This window comes from Eurosta solidaginis, chromosome 3, assembly GCF_040869045.1.
Source record: "Eurosta solidaginis isolate ZX-2024a chromosome 3, ASM4086904v1, whole genome shotgun sequence".
NCBI classification, from domain to species: Eukaryota; Metazoa; Arthropoda; class Insecta; order Diptera; family Tephritidae; genus Eurosta; species Eurosta solidaginis.
Genome location: NC_090321.1, coordinates 227405429 through 227428558, shown reverse-complemented (window position 1 = coordinate 227428558; position 23130 = coordinate 227405429). Strand labels below are relative to the sequence as shown.

Below are 23130 nucleotides of genomic sequence, written 5' to 3'. Positions count from 1 at the left end.
TAGTATGTTTGGTAAATCATAAAACAATAACCTTTTTTTTAAAATTAAATATTTTACTCACATATCGTATAACACATTGTAGTTTTATAGAACAACAAACAATATTAAATACACTTATTAATAGCACCATATTGTAAATCCGACTAAAAAGCTGATTTATTACTAGACTGAAATGTTCCATGAGATAATCGAACAAAAACAGTTCATTGACTTTATGCAGACCTGCGGTAATACAGAGGCGGAAGGGATTCCATGCATATATTCATATGCATAAATATTTTATATAAAAAAAATTAATGTTGATCAAACATATTTATATATTCATTCATACATTCATTCGTATAATTATTTGGTAATTTGGAATGATGAAGTGAATGCTTTTGCGGCAGAAATGACGTTGCTAAAGTCAACCAAATAAAATAGCAACCATGCCATAAACAAGTCAACCAACCAGCAAACAAATAAACTGTCCAAAGAGTCAGTAAACCATGAGAATGTACTATGTTATTGTTGTATGTATGTGTCGGATCGCAGCATAAATCAGGTCACATTCAACTACAGTTACCACTTTGGTAGTAATTGAACCAAAAGTGCTACTTTTTGTTTAGTTTTGGTAAACTAAACGGCTTGAGGAGCATAACAGGCACGGTTGTCACATCATGTTTGCATTTGGGGCAAAAATTCATAGAAAAAAGTACCAAATTTCAACAAAAAAAAGGAACACATTTTTGTTTTATTTGATTGTGATACAAGCAATTCGGCAATTCACAAAAGTGTCGTAGTCGTTGTTAAATATAAAAATTCCTATAAAAAATTTTACTTTTTCAACTCTCGATCCTCCGCTTCTCTGGGTGATAGTCACTTCTTACAACAGCCCTGAATGCCGCACGAATATTCAAAGCCCGCACCACATTTCTGGGCGCAATATTCCACCTAGCGATGTTAGCGAGCAGTTGGGAATATAACGCCGCTTGGGAAACCGGTTACAGCGCGCAACGTGGAGAGAAAATAAAAAACTACGAGCAAGGTTTCTCATGAAGTAAAAATAATTCTGCTCGACAAGGTACCCGCTGAGTTGTTTAGACACGGTGGTGACGAGTTGGTTGGCAGCTGCATCAACTCTAATGAAAAATATGATAGCGCAATCTCATACCTACAGTTTGGAAGTAAGTTGCTCTGACCAAGACGTAAAAAGGGCGAAATCGCAAACTTCACCAATTACTGCGGAATAAGTTTGCCTACAAGGTTGTGTGTATTTTTTTAAATATTGAAGTCTACAGATTAGACTTATTTATTCTATCCTGGAGCCGATCTTCACGATACGCCAAATACTGGGACCTTATTATGCAACTCAATTCGTAAGAAGAGAACTTTCGAATCGCATTTCCATACGAATCGAGTTACAGAATAAGGCACTTGGACTGGACCTATGATAGGAGCGTGATCCATATCTTTGTCGATTTTAAAATATATGCGGCTTGTCGTCTATAGCGCAACGCAGATTGGTCTCTAGAATTGTGAAGAGCCTCCCTAATTCATTCCGCAGTAAACGAGGTTTCAGACAAGGTAAGGCATACGAACTAAAAAGTGACACAAATTAACGGAGAAATGATATATTACTGATTAGAAAATTTATTTTCTTTTTGGATTTGTTTAATAATTTTACTGCATACATTTTGTTAAAAAATATGCAGTGTGGTATTAGGGTGGTTACAAGGTATATCGGGATTTTAATTTTTGTTATATATTTCGGGGCACCCTCCTAAAATATGCCAATAGATCAGAAAATGATTATTACAAAGTTTCAGGCCAATCGGATAATGCTAATACGTGCCTCGTTGAGGTCAAAGTTAGGAAAAACAGCAATTTTTCTGAAAAAATTTTAGTGTTTCGTCAGTAAAGGCGAAACCATTTATGCCAGGAACTTCACTCGTATATAATTCGACAGGTAATTTTATTTGTATTCATTTTGGTCTGAATAATATTTTTATAAAACGGTTATTTTTAGCTATATTTTGCGTATATCCTATTATCTTAATCTTAATGCGGCCACCCTGATCGGATAAATGCCAAATACTGCTAAAAATAATCGTTTTATAAAAATATTTCTAAGATCAAAATTAATAAAAATAAAATTACCTATCGAATGATATACGAGCGAAGTTCCTGGCATAAATGGTTTCGCTTTTACTGACGAAACACTAAAATTTTTTCTGAAAAATCGCTGTTTTTCCTAACTTTGACCTCAACGAGGCACGTGTTAACATTGTCGGATTGGCCTGAAACTTTGCAATAATCATTTTCCGATCTATTGGCATATTTTGGCAGGGTGCCCCGAAAGATAGAACACAAATTAAAATTCACCATATACCTTGTAACCACCCTAGTGTGGCATCCATGCACTCTATGTTACTACTTTGTCAGTTGCCTTTTATGTACATCGAGTCATAGCGTCAACTATTGTCTTGCCTACATCAACACCTTGCCCTTCCACCCACTCCCGTCCCACTACCCATCAACTCAGTCAACGTTGCTATTCCATGATGTGACATGACAGTTGCCGTCAGCTTATATAACAAAATTTTGTTGACGTTGCCCGATAATGGGATAACAATGCGACGCGTACACTAAGTAGTGTATGAAATAACCTAAATATGTACCCGTCAACGAGCGAGCGTTCACTCTATCCCAACGCTATGGAAGGGGTGATTGAGTATTCCTATGTCAATGAATTAATTCACATTTGTTCATGATCGAATTTGCAATATACGACTACATATATGCATACATACATGTCATGCAAATGAGCTATGAATAATAGAATTGTAAATAAATGACTTAAGCTGAATTGCCTATTTACGCTTGCGCATGTCTTCCGATTGTGTCGCTTCTTTTCTATGATGTATGTTAATGTACCGTGTAAGAAGTATACGATTATTATGTCCATAGTTGTTTGATGGGTCTTTAATGCGCCGTTCACTTGTAATTATGCTGAGTATCTCTCTTATGATAATACATAGCAAATATTTTAGAGTGTATTTAGAACTTAACATAATGAACACATAATTACACAGCGAAAAAATTATACATGCAGTAAAAAAAGTTAACCGAAATCTGCGTAGGGAGATATCAATTGGCATAAAGTGATTGTCTCTTCGAAGAAAAGAGACCGGCACGCTCGTCAATCAAACTTTCGTGTAAAAAATTTGATTGGATCATTTCGACTCTTTTACATCTTCTTACCTTACTTACGGTTTGCTAGAGCCCCGCTTACTAAATACCTGCTATGCTTTTCATTCAGATGCAAATTCGAGCAAAAGATGAGATATAGTTGAAAGCTCTGGTATTGAAACGCGACATTAACTGATAATAATCTTGATGGTGTGGTGGTACCATACATAAGGTTCTAGCTTCAAGTCCCGGGCAAAGCAATATTAAAAATTTAGAAAAGAGATTTCAATTAGAAAAGAAAAACGTTTTTTCAATTAGAACAAAAAAAAAATGTTTTCAATTAGAACAAGAAAAAATGTTTGCCTATAAAAAAGAAAAAGATTTGTTAATTAGAACAAAATTTTGCTAAGCTGGTCGTTCGAGAAGAATTTCTCGCCTTCTCGCGAGATTCACGAATCTCGAATTAGTCGTAAGGCTCGCGAGCTTCTCGACATTCAACTTAATCGATTCATTGGCTGTTTTACATAGAGCTTACGATTTCTTCTGGAGCACAATCCAAAATGTCCGCAAAACCACAAGTAAAAAACCCGAAATGTATAGAATATTGCCAATGCAGCGACTGAATTGAAAGTCGAGAAGATCGCGAGTATTACGAGTAATTCGAGATTAGAGAATCTCGCCAGAAGCCGTGTTCTTGATGTCTCGTTGAAAAATAAAATATTGCGAACAAAATTATATGTATAATAAATATGTTTTGAGTTAAATGTCATTGAAGCAATATAATCAACAAAAAATTCACAAGAAAAAAAAAACCAAGTGTATAAATACTGTCCATACAGCGATTAAGTAAGAATGTCGAGAAACTCGCGAGATTTACGAGTACTTCGAGACCGAGAATTTCGCGAGAAGTCGACTTCTCGATTTCTCGGGTCTCGAAAATCTCGCTTGTGTTCGAGAAGAAAGCGTAAGCTCTACTCGGCAGTGATTTGCAAACACTCCGAGTGTATTTCTACCATGAAAAACTTTACAGTGAAAATTCATCTGCTTTGCAGCTGCCGTTCGGAGTAAGCATAAAACATATGGGACCCGCCCCGCCGAAAAAATTAAAAGCATCACGAGGCAAATTGGAAGAGAAGCTCGGCAAAAATCTACTCGGAGGTATATCGCGCCAAGTACCAAATTTTTTTTTTAAATCTTGTTTAATCTATTCTTTAATCTTACATCTATTTTATATAGAATACCTACCCGGCGCGGTGTTTCCCGAACTTTGATTGATCTTCTACATATGTAATTTTAGAACAATATAAATCAATAAGTTTCTATAGCCTCGCTTCTTCTCCTCTTTTCTGTTTTTAATCCTATTATATCTTCCTTGTTCCTTTTCTCTCACTCGATCTTTCCTCATCCTCGTCGTCATCAACATCCTTATCCTCATCCCCATCCTCATCCTCATTGTCATCCTCATCCTGACCCTGATCCTATCCTGATCCTCATCTCATCCTCATCCCCATCCCCATCCCCATCCTCATCCTAATCCTCATATTTATCCTCATCCTCATACTCATCCTCGTTTTCAATGTTTCAGAGTGCCATAATGTAATCATGAACCCAGTCAAAAGACGGCACTTCAAGCACTTATTTAGAAGAAAAGTTCGTTCGAAAATGTATGGTTCTTCCCGTAAAGTCAAGCCTTATATCGCTTCCTAGGTCATATTATTACCAACAAATAAAAACGCTTCGGGAAGTCCTTCACACACTGAAAAATAACACGTGGAGGAAGGCTTCAGCTACTTTGCTGTTTCCAATCGTTGTCAAGAAGGTACGACTGGTTTGCTCAGTAGTTTAATCGCCGATGATGATGATGATCCGGTCTATGCTGTTATTTTAGCCTTTCAAACTTTTACCGTGCTCGTCTTTAAAAAAGGTTGGGATCGAAATGCTCATTAAATCTATGATAGTGCAGTTAACTAAGAGATCACAAAAGGTCATTGACCACAATTCAAATTATATTACTGATCGAATTGAACGTTTAAACAAAATATCTGTTTTTACCAGCTAACATTTTACAAAATTTTATAATGGGTGGGAAAAGTTTTATTCATATATCGTCTGTATTTTTTATAAATTCATTTTGAGATTATTAATGGTAATTGTTGTGAGAATTGCACGACAGACACAGCTGTTACTCAAACCGCGCCGCGCCGCAATCCCAAAAACACAAAACAACGAGAGAGTTGTTATCAACATAGCTGCAAGTATGTAATAAGTAGTATGTGTATAATATTCTTACATATGAGGATACCCGCTGCACTAACAATAGAAAATCCATCTATTAACTAGCCAATCCGAAAACAATCAAAACAGACAGCAAATCACACTAATTATAATATGCCACTGACTGCTACTGCTACTGTAGCAACAATTGAATTGTGTGCAGCGGTGAAAATGCGGCTATGCGGCTGCACTTGCTTGCATTAAACTATTGGGAGGGATATGTATGTATATTAGACTATGTCGATTTATTAACCGATATCGCGCCATCGATTTTTCGATAGGATTTGTGCTCAGGAAAAAAAAGTTGCAATATGCATACCCAAAACAATAATTTTCGAGCCTGCGACAATTAATTTTTTTGACTTTTCGACTTAGATTTTTTTTTCATGACCTACTAAAAAATTTTCATATGTATACCCTGAAAAAGTTTCGTTTTTCAAAAAACTGTTACCGCCAACGTTTTTAGCGGATATTTTTGGTTCGGACAAGGTATACATGAAAATTTTACAATCAAATGAAAATTTTTTTAGTAGGTCATGAAAAAAACCTTAAAAATCAAAGTCGAAAAAAGGCAAAACAATTAAATTTCGCACTCTAAAATTATTTCTTTGGGTATGCGTAGTGGAACTTTTTTTCCTGAGCCCAAATCCTATCGAAAAATCGATAGCCCAATATCGGTTAATAAATCGACCCAGTCTAATGTATATACCTGATAGGAAAATAAATACGTTTCAAGCTGGAACTATCCCAGTAGAACACTTGAGACATTGTATTCTGGATTCCAAGAAAAACCTATAAATACTTCACAAGTTCCTCGATACATTGCCTTTATGCTTTAAGGAGCACAGAGATACATTGCTCTTCCTCAAAAGCTGCTTTTTAATGTGTCATCTTGGAGAAGTTCATTGGACCAGAAGTACGAAATCCCTCTGATATCAATTTATTATAAGGTCCGAAAAATTTTAGGACGATTTTAGATACCATCTTGTGAGCAATACATTTCTCAAAGTCTGCAGAAATTTATTTAAGGTAGAAGAGTAATTGTAGAAGGATGTTTGATATCAATTGAGAACTAAAATTTTTTCAAAGGTTGGAGAATACTTGGATAGTGATGTTGCGTATTAACTGGGGGAATATAAATTCTTCAACGGTTGAAGAACTACCCTGCAAAAAATTGTGGGATTAATCCCTAAAGAGAGTGGTTCCCGATTGATCTCTTTTGTCTACATTTGGGAATAATTGATCCCTTTTAGTCCCTTTCGGGTACAGTTGGGATTAGTCAGTTTGAAATCTATGTAGCCCATTTTAAGAAATATAAAAAAAAAAAACGGTAATGAAATGAGTAAAATAAAAATATTACAGATGATTGGATCGAATTATTTAAGAAAAATGCGGAGCCCTATACCGAACCTAAATTATTAAGACGACGACTACGCCGGAGTTAGGGTTACATTTTCGGAGAATATTTTTTATTCCTTTTTGAAAAGCGGGCAAACAACTTACATCAAATAGATTTTGTTAGTTTGGCAAACCCTTCGATTGTGTTACTCCCATGAAAAATGGAATTGATACCTATTTGAGTCCTTATTGAACCGAAAAGGGCTAATCTTCATATGTTCCCATATAGGTACAAAGGGGAAAACAAGTAAGGACGGGACTATCATACCTCATACCTTTCATGAATGGAGCTGAACAACGAGTTCTAAAATATATATCCCAATAGTATATTAGACCGATCTTGACAATTGTCTCAGACAACAATGGACGAGTATGTCTAATATGTAAGCATACTGAGAAATTTCAAGCTTCTAGCCATTGAAATAAAGAAATTACGAAAACTCATTTACGAAAAATTGGTTGTATGGGAGATATATACTATAGTGGTCTAATCCGGCCGGTTCCGACAAATGAATAATCGGATACCCAAAGATAACCGCTTACCGAATTTTATCAAGATATCTCGAAAATGAAGACAGAAATTTGCGTTCAAATATACAGACAGACAGAAGTACAGCCGGACATGGCTAAATCAACTCAGATCGTCATCCTGGTCATTTCGATATGATTAGTGGGTCCTATCTCTTCTACTTTAAGGGCTTACAACTTTCGATTTCGGACCAAACTTATGTACCATTTCATTTTCATGAAGGGGGTAGGTGGATAAAAATTGAGCTATAGAGGAAAGAGAAAGAGTTAGCGAGAGATTTATGTAGATAAAGATTTAGAAAGAAAGGGAAAGACAAAGAAAGAGATAAGAGGATGGAGATAGGGCGAAAGGGTGTAGTAATCAAATACCGCGTCAAGAGAGAGCAAGAGAGAGGAGAGACAGTGATACGAAGAGAAGGTAATGGGTAAACATTGAGATATTGAGAAACATAGGGACAAACAAAACATTTATGGGCCCTAAATCGGTTAGTGAGAGCCTAGGCAAATCAAACAAGGTAGAATTGGCAACTGAAATATTTTGTCTTTCTAGGATTTTTTACTTCAAAATATTTGGGGTCGTTTGTCAAAACCGCAAAAGGTGTTAATGTAGATCCCCTGAGGACTAGAATTATCAGCGACAACAATTTTAGCAAGAGTTGTAACGTAGAATCAAATCACCTTCGCCAATTACTAAAACACTGGACTGATTGAAAATAAAATTAAATCCCTATTCGGCAAAGAAGGTAGATTTACTCGTTTTTGGAATATGCGAGGGAGAGTTGTTCGAAAAGTTTATGGACCCTTGCATGCGGTAAGCGGCTAGTATGAAAGATTTTTCGATACAAGCCAGCGGTTTTCACACCACAGCTCGATCTGAAAGCAAATGGATCAAAATTTGGGTGCAAGCGTTAAAGGATAACTTAGATGATCCGCAACATTCTGGTCGTCAAAGGTGACTGAGATCCACAAGACAAAAGTTACATGGGCGAAAAAAATTTGTTCTCACTGCAGAAGAATCTAGTACCGAAGCGCTTCACACTTCATTAACATCTAACACTGCCTTTATCCGTAATATTGCCTTGGTCCTCCAGGCATCATTCGATATTATTTGGGCTGACTGTTGATCCTACCACCAGAATAGTGGACAACTGCAACAAAACATCAGCAGACTTGTCAACGCGTAAAAGTAGCGGAAATAGGATCCAGTCACTAGCACTAAAGCCCTTGAAGGTAAACTCCGACGACTCGCCGAAAGTTATCGGCACTTGCCGTTCTACATGGATGTGCCCGAAAAAAGTTGATTCGGGTAAATAATTTTTCATTTGACGCAAGAACTCCTAGAGAGAAGAGAGAATTGCCAAGTTCATTATTACTTTGCTTAACATATTTTGGTGGGAACCAACTTATATTGTAGAATTTTTGTTGGAAGAAAAGAAAACATTGACTGATAAAAACTTCTAGTAAATATGTCCTCATTATCCTACAAGAAATCATGGAACCATAAAAACCATAATATTTGGGATTTCGATCAAAACAGCTCCAAATTGCTGAAATCGTACGGTGTGGACTCAAAATCGATTCGAAATTTTTTGTCAAAACCAAATCAAGGAGCTATGGGTTGTGAGATTTCCTACAGAGTTCAAAAAATATTACTACTAATAGTCACAATAGCTTGCTCCGCGTAAATAGGCAAATCTCATAAATAAGCAGACAACACACTTCCCTTCACACCAAATTTTTATTGTTGCAAACTTGTTGTTTTGTTGTATTATCGTTCATCAGTAACTTTTCTTTTCAAATGCAAAGTTTGCATTCCATTTTTTGACTTTGCGTTGAATTCCCTTTCCCTTATTTACTTCGTTGAATTGTTTTACCGGCACTTTATATTTGCCACATTCACTTTTTAACTTTTTCCGTGCAACCGATAAAGTTTCATCACACATTTGCCCAGATAATTTTACTTAAAAACTATTTGTATACATACATATACAAATGTAACTACGAATCTTTGTTGGCATGCAAAATCGTAGTATTTTAAGTTAAGCTTTTCCTGTTATTGTTTTAAATAATGATTTGGTTTTGTAGTGAGACTTTGGTAAAAGCATTTGTAAGCATTGATTTTAATCATTTGTATGTTATTGTTGTCGCCTCCTAGTAATTGTTTGTTTTTATTAAAGTTGACTACTTTTTACTTAGTTCTCCCTTTTTTATTTTTATACTCAGTTGAGCAGAGCTCACAGAGTATATTAAGTTTGATTGGATAACGGTTGGTTGTACATATATAAAGGAATCGAGATAGATATATACTTCCATATATCAAAATAATCAGGATCGAAAAAAAATTTGATTGAGCCATGTCCGCCCGTCCGTCCGTTAACACGATAACTTGAGTAAATTTTGAGGTATCTTGATGAAATTTGGTATGTAGGTTCCTGAGCACTCATCTCAGATCACTATTTAAAATGAACGATATCGGACTATAACCACGCCCACTTTTTCGATATCGAAAATTTCGAAAAATCGAAAAAGTGCGATAATTCATTACCAAATACAGATAAAGCGACGAAACTTGGTAAATGAGTTGAATTTATGACGCAGAATAGAAAATTAGTAAAATTTTGGACAATGGGCGTGGCACCGCCCACTTTTAAAAGAAGGTAATTTACAACTTTTGCAAGCTGTAATTTGTCAGTCGTTGAGGATATCATGATGAAATTTGGCAGAGACGTTACTCCTATTACTATATGTAAGCCTAATAAAAATTAGCAAAATCGGAGAAGGACCACGCCCATTTTAAAAAAAAAAATTTTTTAAAGTAAAATTTTAACAAAAAATTTTATATCTTTACAGTATATAAGTAAATTATGTCAACATTCAACTCCAGTAATGATGGTGCAACAAAATACAAAAATAAAAGAAAATTTCAAAATGGGCGTGGCTCCGCCCTTTTTCATTTAATTTTTCTAGGATACTTTTAACGCCATAAGTCGAACAAAAATTAACCAATCCTTTTGAAATTTGGTAGGGGCATAGATTTTATGATATTAACTGTTTTCTGTGAAAACGGGCGAAATCGGTTGATGCCACGCCCAGTTTTTATACACAGTTGTTCGTCTGTCCTTCCGCATGGCCGTTAACACGATAACTTGAACAAAAATCGACATATCTTTAATGAACTTAGTTCACGTACTTACTTGAACTCACTTTATCTTGGTATGAAAAATGAACGAAATCCGACAATGACCACGCCCACTTTTTCGATATCGAAAATTACGAAAAATGAAAAAAATGCCATAATTCTATACCAAATAGGAAAAAAGGGATGAAACATGGTAATTGGATTGGTTTATTGACGCGAAATATAACTTTAGAAAAAACTTTATAAAATGGTTGTGACACCTACCATATTAAGTAGAAGAAAATGAAAAAGTTCTGCAGGGCGAAATAAAAAACCCTTAAAATCTTGACAGGTATTACATATATAAATAAATTAGCGGTATCCAACAGATGATGTTCTGGGTCACCCTGGTCCACATTTTGGTCGATATCTGGAAAAGGCCTTCACATATACAACTACCACCACTCCCTTTTAAAACTCTCATTAATGCCTTTCATTTGAGACCCATATCGTACAAACATATTCTAAAGTCACCCCTGGTCCACCTTTTTGGCGATATCTCGAAAAGGCGTCCACCTATAGAACTAAGGCCCCCTCCCTTTTAAAATACTCATTAACACCTTTCGTTTGATACCCATATTGCACAAACGAATTCTAGAGTCACCCCTGGTCCACCTTTATGGCGGTATCTCGAAACGGCGTCCACCTATGGAACTAAGGATTACTCCCTTTTAAAATACTCATTAACACCTTTATTTTGATACCCATATTATACAAACAAATTCTAGGGTCACCCCTGGTCTACCTTTGTGGCGATATCTCGAAACGGCGTCCACCTATGGAACTAAGGATTACTCCCTTTTAAAATACTCATTAACACCTTTCTTTTGATACCCATATTGTACAAACAAATTCTAGGGTCACCCCTGGTCCACCTTTGTGGCGATATCTCGAAACGGCGTCCACCTATGGAACTAAGGATTACTCCCTTTTAAAATACTCATTAACACCTTTCTTTTGATACCCATATTGTACAAACACATTCTAGAGTCACCCCTGGTCCACCTTTGTGGCGGTATCTCGAAACGGCGTCCACCTATGGAACTAAGGATTACTCCCTTTTAAAATACTCATTAACACCTTTCTTTTGAAACCCATATTGTACAAACAAATTCTAGGGTCATCCCTGGTCCACCTTTGTGGCGATATCTCGAAACGGCGTCCACCTATGGAACTAAGGATTACTCCCTTTTAAAATACTCATTAACACCTTTCTTATGATACCCATATTGTACAAACACATTCTAGAGTCACCCCTGGTCCACCTTTGTGGCGGTATCTCGAAACGGCGTCCACCTATGGAACTAAGGATTACTCCCTTTTAAAATACTCATTAACACCTTTCTTTTGATACCCATATTGTACAAACAAATTCTAGGGTCATCCCTGGTCCACCTTTGTGGCGATATCTCGAAACGGCGTCCACCTATGGAACTAAGGATTACTCCCTTTTAAAATACTCATTAACACCTTTCTTTTGATACCCATATTGTACAAACACATTCTAGAGTCACCCCTGGTCCACCTATGTGGCGGTATCTCGAAACGGCGTCCACCTATGGAACTAAGGATTACTCCCTTTTAAAATACTCATTAACACCTTTCTTTTGATACCCATATTGTACAAACAAATTCTAGGGTCATCCCTGGTCCACCTTTGTGGCGATATCTCGAAACGGCGTCCACCTATGGAACTAAGGATTACTCCCTTTTAAAATACTCATTAACACCTTTCTTTTGATACCCATATTGTACAAACACATTCTAGAGTCACCCCTGGTCCACCTTTGTGGCGGTATCTCGAAACGGCGTCCACCTATGGAACTAAGGATTACTCCCTTTTAAAATACTCATTAACACCTTTCTTTTGATACCCATATTGTACAAACAAATTCTAGGGTCATCCCTGGTCCACCTTTGTGGCGATATCTCGAAACGGCGTCCACCTATGGAACTAAGGATTACTCCCTTTTAAAATACTCATTAACACCTTTCTTTTGATACCCATATTGTACAAACACATTCTAGAGTCACCCCTGGTCCACCTTTGTGGCGGTATCTCGAAACGGCGTCCACCTATGGAACTAAGGATTACTCCCTTTTAAAATACTCATTAACACCTTTCTTTTGATACCCATATTGTACAAACAAATTCTAGGGTCATCCCTGGTCCACCTTTGTGGCGATATCTCGAAACGGCGTCCACCTATGGAACTAAGGATTACTCCCTTTTAAAATACTCATTAACACCTTTCTTTTGATACCCATATTGTACAAACACATTCTAGAGTCACCCCTGGTCCACCTTTGTGGCGGTATCTCGAAACGGCGTCCACCTATGGAACTAAGGATTACTCCCTTTTAAAATACTCATTAACACCTTTCTTTTGATACCCATATTGTACAAACAAATTCTAGGGTCATCCCTGGTCCACCTTTGTGGCGATATCTCGAAACGGCGTCCACCTATGGAACTAAGGATTACTCCCTTTTAAAATACTCATTAACACCTTTCTTTTGATACCCATATTGTACAAACACATTCTAGAGTCAACCCTGATCCACCTTTATGGCTATATCCCTAAATGGCGTCCACATATAGAACTATGGCCCACTCCCTCATAAAAAACTTATTAACACCTTTCATTTGATACCCATATCGTACAAACAACACATTCCAGGGTTATCCTAGGTTCATTTTCCTACATGGTTATTTTCCCTTATGTTGTCACCATAGCTCTCAACTGAGTATGTAATGTTCGGTTACACCCGAACTTAACCTTCCTTACTTGTTTTCATATAGTTTTGTCAATTTTTGTTATTTTGTTGCTTTGTTTTCATATAGTTTTGTCAATTTTTGTTATTTTGTTGCTTGCCGTTTGTTACCCCCAATCCAGTTGTTATACTTACCAATATTCTTTGAACAATCATTTTGAATATTTGCTATCGGCGAAAATCTGTTGCAGCCCCATTTCATATTGCAATCACACCAAGGAAGTTTTAAACGAAAATGGAATTGAAATGCGCCCGCAGTACAGTTTTTATTTTTTGAATTTTCTTTGATTGTAAAGTGGAACGTTTCGTTTTGTTCTTCTGCAGCACCACATATTCTCTTCCTTCAAGACTTGAATCCCTCATATTTATGATTATTGCAAACAAGGAAGTGAATGGCTTGTAAAAGTGGATTGATGTGATTATACTTCAGAGTAGTGGAATTGTGAGTGAAGATTATTTAAGTTGTTTTTAAATGATATGCATGTGCACATGTAGTTTTTATTTACTTGGTATCCATCAACTTGATTAAAACAATCAGTGATGGCTATCAACTGTTAAGTGACCCTTTCTCCTCCTTACTCCTGCCCTCCCCTTATTTCCTTTATCTCCATAAACTTCTCATTATCCTCTGTCCCACTCCTATCCACACTCCGGTGTCTCTGGCCTCTAAATTACCATAGCTCAGAGCCGGGAACCTACTTGGAAATTTATCGCCAAAGTCCTTAATATCTTGTTTCCCCCATCCATTTCTCACATATGTTCCAAGACTCAAGCCTCAATCTCATCGAGAAGTTATTAACAAATCGCTCGCTTTTTTGGTTTACGATTCGCTCAAAGTTTTATCTCCGTTTAGATGATTCTCGATTGTGTATCGACAATTTTTAAATCTATCCACCTTTGCACCACCTTTATTTATTTTGCATTGCCTTCTATTTTTGAATCATGCAAAATGTTATTAACATCTCCACTATGGCGTCACCTAAGAGATATCATCCTCGCTTTGCATTATGGCGTGTTTTCGACCTATGCTTCTAGTTTAAAGAATATGACTTACCGTGATGCTAGGAGCTTAGCATGCAGAATAATAAATTAAAATGCTATCAGAAATTTTGACAGTTGATAGATGGTTTCAAGACCGATGCAGATTCTTCCGGCTTGGGAGATATCGACGTGACTGTCTTAGTGTGGCGGCATCTTCGCTTCGTTGGCAATTACGCTTACCAATAACTGCACTCGTCACAGAAACAATCGGCTGCGAGAATGTGAACAAATGCCAGCTATCCCTGTTTCGAGATAGCTGAGGGGTAGTAATAATAGGGACGCAGTAGTCGTACTGATATTTGGACTATTCCCCAGTGGTTTCATAGAGGAATCACTGAGGCAACTGATTCGAAGCGCGGAAAAACAGTAGATCAGCGTAAATTCCTCAAAGACGAAGTTAGTATTCTTCACTAAATCTTATCTGCCTTGTTAAAAGTAAGGAATTAAGCCTGAACTTCATCCTTTCATACGGCGGGTAGACGGGACATATTCGGATTAGTGCCACATTCAGAAGCTCCACGGCTTATTCCTTCACAGTTAGACTACATTTCAATTTAATACAAGCCACAGCTCCCATTAAATTGAAATGTAGTCTAACTGTGAAGGAATAAGCCGTGAAGCTTCTTTTGTACGATTGTGCAGTATTCTTCGAAATTTATTTCCTCGAAAACCCCTTTTTCGATATCCTCTCAGATCTCAAGGATATTGCTCAAATGGTCGAAGCTCAACGGGATGGATATAGTGGGTAAAATTTTACTAGACATACCAATCTGCTGAGAGTTTACGCCAGTCAGCACTCACTTGATAGGCTAGGTACTGGGCCCTCTAAAAAGAGGGGGAACCGTTGGAGACAAATTTTGCTGAAAAGTCAAAAGAATAAAAAGAGAGACCTGGTAATTTACGCTCTAAGAGATCTCCAGTTATAGAGAAAACTTTTTTCTCATTGTTAATAAGGAATTTACTTCATCAGCCCGATACTTCGATCGAAATCACACCCATTACCAAAATCTCTGTCAGGGTTGGGTAAGATTTCGCCGAGTCGTTTGACTACAAACAAGTCGTCTTTCGAGGCGAATCATAATCATTACAAAAATTATTTGAAACTGAACACCAACTCAAATAGACAACCTTAGTAAAGTTCATTACTCAAGTGACCGTGATTGATGAAAAATGCTTTCATCTGCGATGTCCCCCTTATACATTATTACATGTGAAATATTTTCTTGCTGAATTATCTAAATACATTTAAAAAACTAGAATAAATTCAATTACTTAGCTGCCAAGAAATGACACACTTTTAGTTTTTCTTAAGCATCACAGCTCATTAGTTACTAAATCTATGCTCACCTCTATTCTTCATTTCAGGCTTAAAAAAGTTACTTGCACAACATCCGTCAATCTTTGTTGTGGATGGCGATTATGTGAAAGTGAATACTTATCAACACGCCTCCGAGGATGATGGTGGCTATGGCGGACGGCGTGATTATATTAAAGAGGCTAAAGACTACTTTAAAAATAAAATGTTGCAATATGGCTTAGGTGTGGAGGTGCCAGTGCGCAGCTTGTTAGGGCATCGTTCACAAGCATCGCCACAGGTGCGGCATATATCGGGTAAGTTTAATAAAAGTTATGTAACTTGGTTTTTGCATACATTGTTGGTACCAACAGTCACTCATAGGCAAAATGCGATTCTCTGAATTTTTTTATTTACATATTTTTTTTCTAACTTGAGTGAAATGCTTTGGAAATCGCAATGACAATTTTAATATGAAACTTTAAAAAAATTTCCAGAAAAGAGTTTTGACGAATTTGCAAATTATTTAAAAAACGGAGTTTGAAAATTTTTCTAAAATAAATTATTAAATAAATTATAAAAATTAAAAACTGCTTCAAATAAATGTTTTCAAACATTTAAAAAAAAAAGCAATACGGGCAATCCCCGATTAAATCATATAAATGTATGTATGTTTTGGAAAATTCAAGCAAATATCAAAAAATCTTTAATTAGAACAATTATGATAAATTAATCTTGTGAAAAACTTTTTACATCCCAAAAATGCTGAGGAAAACTTTTTTGGTCGTTTTAGTTGCATGAAAAAAAAAAATTAATTCCAAATATTGATCTACACCTTTTTGATACTATTTCGAGTTAAAACATGTTTCTTTGATTAAAAACATACTACGAAATTTTCCAACAAAAGTTGTAGAAAAATTTCCCGGCTATTTAATAAATAGACTTTCCATGCAAAAAATTTCAATCATTTTTCAAATGTTGTTGTTATGATGTACATAAAGGAAGATGAAGGATTTCAAAAAACTTTGGTTTGTCAAAGAAAAAAAAATTATATCATAAAAATGTTGGATACAAAATAAGAAATTGGAATATAAGTTTCTATGAAAATATTAAAAAAAAAAAATTTATAAATAACTTACGAAAATGTTTTTGAAAAGTATTGACAAAATGTATTTTTAACATTGCAATAAAATAATTTCTAACCAATTTTAATAAAATAATTTATATTTAAAATACATATTTTCCAAAAAAAAAAGTGGAAATTTAAAAAGACAATTTTCTTAAAAACATAGTTCTTTTTTAAATATGATAAACTTTCAAATTTTTAAAAACTTATTTAGTAAGAAAACGTTTTAAATTCAATTCGCTTGAAAAAAATTTGTGAATTAAAAAAAGTCATACCCAAATGTTGGGATTTGCCATAAAAGTTTTTCGAATAAATTTTGGTAAAATCTTTTCCAAAAAAATTCTCAACAACTTTTAATAATATAGTTTTGCAAAAAAAAAAAATCTTTAAAAATAAGTTTCACAAGATTTGTAATAAAATATTTCGCAAAATTTGATATTAGAGAAAAAGGTTTCTTTTTACAAATGTTTAAAGATTCTCGAAAACTTGTTTATTAGGAAAACAGTAATAAAAAAAAACTTTGTAAAATAAATAAAGTACACAAATTAATTGCGTAAAAAAATGTAAAAATCTTGAACGAAATACTTTACAAAATTGTGAAAAAAATTTCAAACAAAATTTCAGACAAATTTTCATAAAATATTTTCCAAACAAAATTTTACAGAATATTTCGCAAAATTTTAATTTACAAATGCTTAAAAATTCCCAAAAACATTTTTGTCAGGAAAATAGTGATAAAAAAATGTTAGTAAATTTTGCAAAATTGTTTTCTGAAATTGTTAAAAAACTTTTAGCAGCAAAACGAAAAATCTTTTTCTTTGATTGAAAATATGCTACAAATAAAGTTTGTAAGTAATTTTTTTAAATTCTTTATGTAATATGTAAAATTTATTCTATAGAGTTTCAAACAAATTTTTTATTCAAAACTTAAACAAAAATTTAAAGGAAATTTATTAAAAAATGTATAATTTCTTTGTCATTGCTTTCAAAAATACCTCTTTTTAAAAAGCATATAAAACTTCCTTGCTGCGCAAAAATGCGTGTTAAAATATTTGTTCTAAGAAAAGTTTTAAACTAATGGAATTCATTAAAAAAAATTTATTTTCCATTGCTTTCAAAAAATGTTTAAAAACTTCATAACTCAAAAGTTTGTGCGAAAATTTCCAAAAGTTCCAATGAGTCCAAAAATATTTTCAAATTTTTTTTAAATTATATATTATGTTATATTTTATAAATAAATACATACATACATACATTTGTCTAAATGTTGACGTCTAGCTTCCAAAAATTCAAAGTTTAAAAAATGTATGTCAAAATTTTGATTTACAGATTTTGTGAAAATTTCCCTAAAGAAATATTACCATCAGAAAACTTTTAAAAATTTCATGTTAAAATAAAAATTTGAATCTTAAAAACTAAATTTCCTACATCGTAGGAAATTCTATATATCACCAGCACACTACCATTAACTTGAGAAATGTAACCAGATTATTATTTAGAAAATGATGACGTTTTATTTTGGCTGAGATTGACTGTGTCTATGCATTTGCAATTTCTTTCTCTAATATTTTATTTCTTTATTTTATTTAAAAAATTTCTTCAGGCCAACACATTAAAGAATTTACCGAATTCCTACAGAAGCATACCGACACTTTCAGAGTTATCGACGATCATGTAATGCTTGTTGGCTGTGATGATATGGAAGATTTACCAGCGCAAGAACGTCTGCATTTGCCACAGAGCAACATCGATACAAAAGCCACACAACAAATGTTAGATTACTTTGCCCAATGTATCGAGACGAAGGGACCCATATTGGTTGATCAATTATTTCATTTACTAACAGCACGTTTCCCTCAAGAGCAATGGTTGCGCATGTTCAAAAACCCCAACGATCTCTCCACATTTCTTAAACTCTTTTCCGATTGCTTTCATATACAAGCCAATCTAGTCACATTGCTGCATAAGCCTAAATTAAGCGATTCATATATACAACAAGCGCAGGCGCGTTCGCGTGAACAATACAATTCCATGCATAATAATAATATAAAAAATTTGGCTTTAAAAAATCAAACGCCATCACCACCCGCAACCGGACAGGCAACGACGGGGTTGAGTGGTGTACCACAACGTATACAATCGCCAGCTTTGCGTAATTTTATGAACGCTTCATCGCCACAAAGTGCGAGCACCAATAACAATAATAGCAACGAAATTACATCACCAAATTTTAAATTAAATGCGCCTGTCTCCAGTCCAATTGTAGCGTCTTCTGTGCCAGCGGCGACAACAGAAAATGTGTCACAAACACGCTCGGAACCAAACTCAGGCTTTGATAGTTTTATACAAATACCAGATGTACATCTTGACAATTTATGCGATCGTAATTGTCCTAGCCCGAATACATGTTCTTCCTATAGTCCATCTGGCGGTTATAATAATCAAAATGCGTTAAGCGGTCAAAGTAGTGTTAATTCAATAATACAAAATTCAGCCATACCCACACAGGGACACACAGAACGCCTAAATAGTTTGAATCAAACGTTGAAACAACGCGTTAATAATTTAGTTATACGTACATTGGCTGAAAATTACGAGAAAGATAAACAATCATTGGCAAATCAAGTAGGAGGCAGCGCATCAATTGGCTACAATCCACAAAATTCACCATCTCATTCAAGTCCTGTGCATTCCAGTAACTCTAATAACGCTAACACAAATTCCACAAACACAAATACCAATTGCAACAACTCACAACATTCACCTAGTCACAATTATTTTATTGGCGATACTTGGAAAATTAAGGTGCTACAGAATACAACCGTTATTGCTAATGTAAAACATTCCATGTTCGTCACAGAGGCGATGTTAAAATTTGCGCAGAATCCGAATCAAAGTATAGTAATATCACTGGACTGTGAAGGTATAAATTTGGGTTTGAAGGGAGAAATTACACTTATCGAGATTGGTACAACGCGTGGGGAAGCCTTCATCTTCGATGTACGCACTTGTCCTGAGATAATCAATGATGGTGGTTTGAAAACACTGCTGGAACATGAAAATGTTATCAAGGTCATACATGATTGTCGGAATGATGCGGCGAATTTGTATCTGCAATTTGGTATACTTTTACGAAACGTTTTCGATACGCAGGTAAACTATAATAAGCTAATAAAAGCTAATTCGGAAGTCGAATAACTTAAATTCAGAATAAATCAACTGCGCCTTATTAATTTAAGAAAATCCCATACGTGGTTGTTAAATGCTGAGTTAAGTGACCTCTGTTCAGGGCTGTCTTTAATTAATATTTTTTTTTTGCCGAATATCAACTCAACTAGTGGACTATTACATCATCTATTTGTGCCGAGTAAGCTTACCTCCCCTTTACATACCCATTTCATAGCTCTTGTCAATTATATTATGTCCTGTTACAGGAGCCCATTCAGGATACCATTATTTTCGCCCCCGTTTCTGCTAACTATTCTTTTGCGCAAGCATTATGCAATCTACTTTATTTAACCTTCTTTCAGTGCTGGGTTACCAGTTCAGCTTGCTGTCAGTTTTTAAATTCTTCGAACCTCAACTGGGCGCCGTGTGCACATCGTAGATGTCTTCTCAATACAATCACCAAATTATTTCTAATAACATCACTTGCATGAAAGCAAATTAAAACTTTACAATGCAAGATGGACTTCATAAAAACGTGGGGAGATTGATCCGGCCATTCAAGAAGGACTTAACATAGACCGAATGTGTCCAAAGTGTTATCAGAATTGGTTCAGTTGAGGAGGTTAGGTTAGGTTGACCTGGCCGGTCCGTAGTCTGAATGAGTCCTTAGTGTTACCAGAAGTTCGTTTTACGACCAAACCGAAAAACTCTTATCAAAAACCAGGAACTTTATTATGAAATAACTCTGTCCTCTTCGCAAATGTTAGAGTCTTTGTAGGACCCATAGCACTTGCTGCTTCTAGATTTGGCTGCGGTATCACTCCTAATAGCTGGAGTCTTAGCCTAGTCAGGGCAGAGCACGAGCCGGAAACGTGCCACTAAAAACAAAAGATACTTTACGCAATATACCTCCAAGAAGGTTTGGGCCGAGCTTCTCTTCTTATTTGCGTCAAGCTACTTTTTTTCCTACAAATAGGCGTACAACTCCGTTTAGAGCAAAATTTTCTTAAATATTTTGATGTTGCTTTTTACAGGACATGAACCTCGGACCTTCTGCCGATAGTACCATTGTTTTTCCCAGTTATAAATCTATTTTAAAACTGTGTGTTTAATTCCTTTACTTCAGTCTAGATTGTTATATTTTCTCTAAAACTAAGTGGTCAGATTTTCGCAATTTTTCTGGAGCACCCTCAATTTCCGTTTTTGATGGAGGACATTTATAAATTTTAGGCTTTTTATAACCCTCTGATGCCATAAAAAGCTTACTCTATTCTGGTCTCTCTAAATACGTTAAAAATTTGATTTTCTTAAAAAAAAAATAAAAAAACTGCAGTGCTTTACAATATTCAACAACAACAGTTCTTTCATTCTGAGTTTAATTCATACCTTGAGTGTACTTTACTAATTTCTCTCTCCAGGCCGCCTTTGCCATTGTACAGTATCAAGAGACAGGCAAGCAGGTATACAAAGCGAAATATATCGCATTGAATACGCTCTGTGAACAATATAATGCACCAATCAATCCCATTAAAGAACAACTCAAACAGATTTATCGACGCGATCAAAAGTATTGGGCCAAAAGACCACTCTCACGTGACATGTTACTCTATGCGGCCGGCGATGTGCTTGTCTTAATCAATGATCAACTTTATGGTTCTCTAGCAAGGTGAAGTTTTTAGGTGAAAACAATTAATCCTTCTCTTAAATATTTTTTATTTTTACTTTGATAGACAAATAAAACCGGAAAATCGTCAGCTTTTCTCTGAGCTCTGCACTGAACAAATACTTATACAGATCAAACCAAATGACGTGAAGACACGCAAGAAGATACGCAAAATGACCACTGAGGTTGCTGACCTCAAGCGCAAACTAGAGCAATCAAGCAAAAGTATTGTGTTGTCGAATCGCGAAATACGTTTATTGCGGTAAGAACTGATAAGTTAACTGCAAACTGTTGTAGAAAAAATTGTTGTTATAATATTTTGTATTGTTTTACATTCTATTTATAGCTATATGGATTTGACCGAAGAAGAGAAGGATCGTTTGAAACGCAATAACAATAAAGTAGCAAAGAAGTTTGAAAAATTGGAATCGGTCGGAAACCAAACGAGGTAGTAGAGATGCGTGCTATTCTACTTACGATAAAGTTGTAATTAAATTTTTCATAATTTTTAGAGATCAAAGTGATTCTGAGGATGAGCAGGAACCTATTGAAAATGATAATTTCCCAAGCCTCGACTCTGTGCCATCAGATAACTCATTAACTGGCACTTTTTCACCACGTTTCAACTCGGAGCCACCCAGTTTGGCTGAGTCTATGCAAATGATGGATGAAATATTGTCAGATCAATCAATGGATCGTGTGGTTAAATTAGATAAGCTGGAAGCTATATTATCGGCGGTTACACAAATGCCAACTGATCAGGTAAATCTGTTGGAGGGTTGATTTTTGTAGGAACTTCGCACCGTAAAATTTTGGCTCAAGTACTTCGAAATAACATATTGGACTTTTTACCTTTAATTCCACAGTGTGTTAACAATGAAGAGGGATTGCGTTGTTATCGAGGCTGGCGCCTCGCTAGTATCGCCAGTCACACTAGATTACATAATAGAAACTCATTTCAAGACCTCAACTCAGTGGCGTACAGATTTCACTTACGACTGCTTGGGACAATATGAAGCGAGCGACATCTGTTAACAGATTGATTCAGTTATCAGAAGGTGTTGCATAATATCTAAATATTTAAAGCATTCAATTTATCAGGTCCAAAGCTGAAATGATAACCTTGTCGTCATTCCCTTTAACAGAATATGAATTGAAAAAAACTTCAACTCAATGGCGCCGGTAGCACTTGGCGCTAATGCAATGGGTTGATACCGACTATGGCGCTGGCTTCATGGTATTAGCGTTATAAAGCGCTAATGCACAGCATAAGGCAATGGGTGCCGGCAAGCTGGGCAAGGGAATTAACGGACGAGCTTCTAACTGTATCATCCGAATACAGCCGTAAAACTACTGTATCAAAGTAATATCAAGTATTATCCATTGTAAAAGCAAGATGATACATAGCAAATTCGTTTAACTGACTTTACAATGGGCCTGGTGATATATCGACAACCGCTCTCGATAATAGCCAAAACTCACCAGAACGGCGCGGGTGTTACTCGGGTGTTTAA

At 35.6% G+C, this 23130-nt stretch overlaps 1 protein-coding gene across 3 annotated transcripts in view; it reads left to right on the top strand.

The window, feature by feature from the left end:
* egl (Egl_like_exo domain-containing protein) overlaps positions 1-23130 on the top strand; it is a 101469-nt gene that overhangs the window by 69727 nt on the left and 8612 nt on the right. For all 3 annotated transcript variants that reach the window (XM_067775376.1, XM_067775375.1, XM_067775377.1), the window contains 6 exons: positions 15731-15976; positions 18389-19938; positions 21372-21619; positions 21684-21878; positions 21963-22064; positions 22129-22378. In XM_067775376.1, the coding sequence (XP_067631477.1) occupies positions 15731-15976; positions 18389-19938; positions 21372-21619; positions 21684-21878; positions 21963-22064; positions 22129-22378 (2591 nt within the window). The remainder of the gene's footprint in view (positions 1-15730; positions 15977-18388; positions 19939-21371; positions 21620-21683; positions 21879-21962; positions 22065-22128; positions 22379-23130) is intronic.